General features: G+C 41.6%; 1 protein-coding gene across 2 annotated transcripts in view; it reads left to right on the forward strand.

The window, feature by feature from the left end:
* Window positions 1-26: 26 nt before the first annotated feature.
* The window catches only part of KCNIP4 (potassium voltage-gated channel interacting protein 4), a 950,399-nt gene continuing 946,186 nt past the window's right edge, over window positions 27-4,239 (forward strand). Inside the window, exon 1 of one of the 2 annotated variants that reach the window (XM_006918962.2) lies at window positions 27-215. In XM_006918962.2, the coding sequence (XP_006919024.1) occupies window positions 155-215 (61 nt within the window). In that variant the 5' untranslated portion in view covers window positions 27-154. The remainder of the gene's footprint in view (window positions 216-4,239) is intronic. The other variant, XM_006918966.1, reaches the window with a different exon arrangement.

Raw genomic sequence — 4,239 nt, forward strand, 5'->3', positions numbered from 1 at the left:
ATCGCTCGCTCGCTCGCTCTCTCTCGCTCCCAGCGCCGTGGACGCCCCTGGGCCGAGCAGCGAGTGCGCTCTGGTGCCCGACCCAACGACAGACGCCCCGGAGCCGGAGACGGTTGACTCTCGAGTCCCGCTCCTGCACCCTGCGTCCCTAAAGATGAATGTGAGAAGGGTGGAAAGCATTTCGGCTCAGCTGGAGGAGGCGAGCTCCACAGGCGGTAGGATGCAATAAGCATGCGAACGGGCGCTCGGCTTCCACCCTCCTTCCCTCGCAAGCCGAGACCCGGACCCCTTCCTCGGCTGGGGGACGCTTGTTGCCTTTGCTGCATGACAGACAGTCACCCAGGCGGGACTGAGAAGGGGAGGTGGGAGCGGCAGGAGTGGGGGAGCGAAGGAGACGGAGTGCACTCAAGGTCCAGGTCGGGGAGGAGATGTTTGAAGTGTGTGTGAAACTCGCCGGTGGCAGGGTCCCCTGCGATCGTGCGCCTACTTTTGCCTTCTCTGAAAATTTCCGATGTTGTTTATGCATCTGCCAGATGACTTCAGATCACACACTTCCTTCCGCTAACACCTGGGGATAAATAAGCTGAAATAGTATTGATCCTCTTCCTCCACTTTTCCTTTATGCTCCCAAACATTTTATTAAAACTCTATTTTCTCCCCTAACATACAGGCGAATGTTCCCCAGACCAGATGCTTCAGCGGGAGCGAATGTCTTCTCTGATTGTCAGTTTAAGTTTAGAGCGTTCAGAGAGAACGGTCCTCAGTGACACTTGGGAATAATTTATATGCAGTCCAACCTTGGAGAGTGCTGGGCACTCTTGTGCAAGGTGCTTGCTGGGCCTTCAGAGTATCGTGCATTCTGCGAAAGGAGGGAAAGGACCTCTTGTGATGAGTTTAGTGAGACCTGTAATGACATAGGGGACGAGACCCCTACTCCGCCGACGCTGTGTCTTTGGTTGAATGGATTTGTCATTAGGTGGCTTTGATGTGTACAGTTTTTCAGAGGAGCCATAAATAGAATGAAGGGTGTTGTAGGGGCCATGAGAGTATAGTGGGCTGGACGTTTCCCAAATTATGTAAGATGAGGGGTCACACCTATGGCCACAGCATAGTTCGGATTTACAGCATGAAAAACTTGGATCCGAGGGATGTAAAGTTGAAAGGAAAGTATTTCTACATTCTGTTTGTATTCAGGGAAATGGAGTTACTTCAATGATTTGAGTCTATCACTCTAATTTGGACATTGAAAACTGGATGCTTTCTCTTTTTTCCTTTCTCTCCAATAAATAGTTAAGGTCACTGCAAATGGGAAGACATTAGTCTTATTTGAATGAGAATTTTAAAGATAAAAGTCTAGGTCCTTTATAGGCTGGGAAAAAACCAATATGACTAATTACCTTTAAAGCCCTGAATTTGTCTTGTACTGATGTTTAGTTTTGGTTTCATTTATGGTAACAGCTTCCACTCATTGGAAACCAAAGAATGTCGAGAATATATCTTAGGAGGGATACTCCTAATCTTTAAGAGATTGAATTTTTCCAGAAAGGCATTGTAAGTGGAGGGCTGAGTAGTTGTTGAGTTCATAGGGTCTCTGTCTTAACAGATCCTTTGACTAAGAATAGAGTAAAGAGCTAGCCGTCCTATTAGGAACTGCATTCATGCACAACTTATAAACAGATCAGGTTATAGGGACATAACTCTGGACAACTAGGTGGCTTATATTGTTTGGCATTGTGATGAAAACAGCATTTGGGTCGTGCCTAGCCTTTAATTGGCCAGATGGGGTTGAAACAGCATGTCCAGCCTAGTCACAGGGCCACAGGTGGCTGAAATCGCTATTTGTTAGAAAATGAGAAAAACGAAATCACATCTGGGTAGTGTGATACGTTAAAAAAAACCTTTTGGTACCATATCGAGAATCAGTATGTGTTCATTGTTCGTTGGAGAATGGAAAGATGCTGGTTTATATCCTGGGTAAGATGAGACTAGAAGAGAAGAGTTTTCTGGCTTGAATTGATTTGACACCTGTTTCTTGAATTATATTCACATGTTTTCAGAGTTCATTGTCATATATTGGGAGAATAAAGAAGAAATAGTCTGGAGCATCTTTTTTTTTGTTGTTCTTATTGTTATTGTTTCAAAGTTAATATTAGAGAATGATCCCCAAATATGTAGTTTATATTATTTTCACCAAACATATGCTAAAGTACTTTGGCTATTTGTGTTCAGATATAAGATGCTCTTTACTAATCCTGGGATAAGAAAGGATCGCCAGCTTTAAAGGTTGGTCCTGTATTTTCAGTCCTTGTTTTAAAACGATAGTTCCCCATCTCCTTTTCTTTCAAATAATTGTGATTTTTGCATAGCTTCCGACGTGACTGTGATGGTACTCCTTAGATGGAGTTTTATAAAACGACTTAATCAAAAATTAAATAAAATTAAACCAGAGGATAAGACTGAGAAGAATGTATGAAGATGAGAGGGAAATCGGACATTGGACAACTGTGTGTGGGTGTGTGTGTGCACGGTTGCACATGTGTGTGTTTTATTATGACTTGATGCTAGAGCCTAAGTACTATGAAAAATGGTTTGCCGAGAGATGAAGGAAAAACTACAGGGCAAGGAAAGTGGGTGGGATGTAGGAAAGATAGGAACAGTGTCAAATTGCTTTGCTAGACCTTTAAAATAATATAGCTAAAAAGTTCATTCCCTACTCTCCTTTCAACAAGTAATGTTTTTTAGTCTGCTAACTGATCAACCGGACTTCCAAGTCACTGTAGTTGAAACGTTGTATATGCTACAGAGTACAAAAGATGGATACGTTGTAAATAAGTACCTAGGAGTAGAGAAGTTTCTTTTCAATTGCAGTGCTTACTTTTACCCCACCTCTCTCAGCTTCCACATTAAATCAAAAGCCTACCCAGGATATATATTTCATGTCATTGTCTAAACCCATTATTTTGCTCTCATGCTATAGAATCAAACATAATCCTGCTACCAGTGGAAAGATAGATAATAATTCAACAGTATATTTGAAAGAGAATAAGAAATAAGGTCAGAAAGAAAAAAACCCCTACAAAATTAGTCATTGGTGTCTTTAATTTGTGTCATCTAACTTAGAGATGGCAGATGTTATGTGATGTAATCTACAAGAGTCGGGAGGGAAATGTGTATTTCAGTAGTTGTTGGAGAAGGTCATCAGGAAGACCTGACCCTCCAGATGGACCTGGGTGATTGGTGGCTCCTTACCCCCTCCCACATCCTCAGAATGTGTATCTTGCCTACTGTTTCCATAGCTGGAGCCCATTTCAAGGATGCAGGCTTGAAAGGGCAATGTGTTGCTGAGACCATTTGGACGGTATATGTGACTGAACCCAGTTAAGGCCTCTACATAAACCTTTAAGATCCTGCTAGGCAGAGGCAGAAATCTACTTGTCCTGTGGCCGCCCAAGGCAAGCCTCCTAAGTAAATTCCCTTGCTTATTAAACCTGCTTCCTACCCATCTGGGTGTCTGCCTCATTCTTCAGTCTTTCCTTACCCTTCACATAACGGGGCGAGTTTCACATTTCACCTGTGAAGCTCTGAGCTAGGGAAGCAACAATAGTAGAGTGAAAAATCTCTTCAATTTTGAATGGTTTTTTGATGGATATCTCATGGCTCCAACTTTTTTGTTTATTAATGATAAGGCAAACTCAAATTAGTAATTCTGTGAGCATAATACTGACAAATCTATTTATTCTGATTCTAGGAAAAGTTTTTTCTTGTACAAGGCATTATTCTGTTTATGTTGTTAAAAGTGCGAAGGTACTTAACGAATGATATGATGAAGTATTAAAATTAAACAACCCTCCCCCCTTTGCTGTGTTTTTTTTCCTGGCCAATGCTCATGCAAAGTTTCATAAAATACGACTATGGGCAGTTTTGAAATTAATGAGCTATGCAATATAAAATGTGTATGCAAGATTTCTGTGAAATTGTAGACCAGAACAGTCGTTGAATCTTTTAAAGATACATTTCTGGGCTTAAAGTATATGGTCCTTTCTTGTTCTCTTTTGTCCTTTTATTTGTTTTCCTTGTCCCCACTGATTTCTGAAACCTGAGGATAATATTGCTTTTCAATATTTCATAGCAGAGTATGCTTGTTTACTTAATGGCCTCCCTTCTAGGGACTATTTCAAGTAGATTCAAGTGTGTGGGGAGAAGATATGGAGGGAGGAAGAATGAGTGTTTAATTTGTTC

Source organism: Pteropus alecto, unplaced genomic scaffold, assembly GCF_000325575.1.
Source record: "Pteropus alecto unplaced genomic scaffold, ASM32557v1 scaffold5, whole genome shotgun sequence".
Taxonomy (NCBI): domain Eukaryota; kingdom Metazoa; phylum Chordata; class Mammalia; order Chiroptera; family Pteropodidae; genus Pteropus; species Pteropus alecto.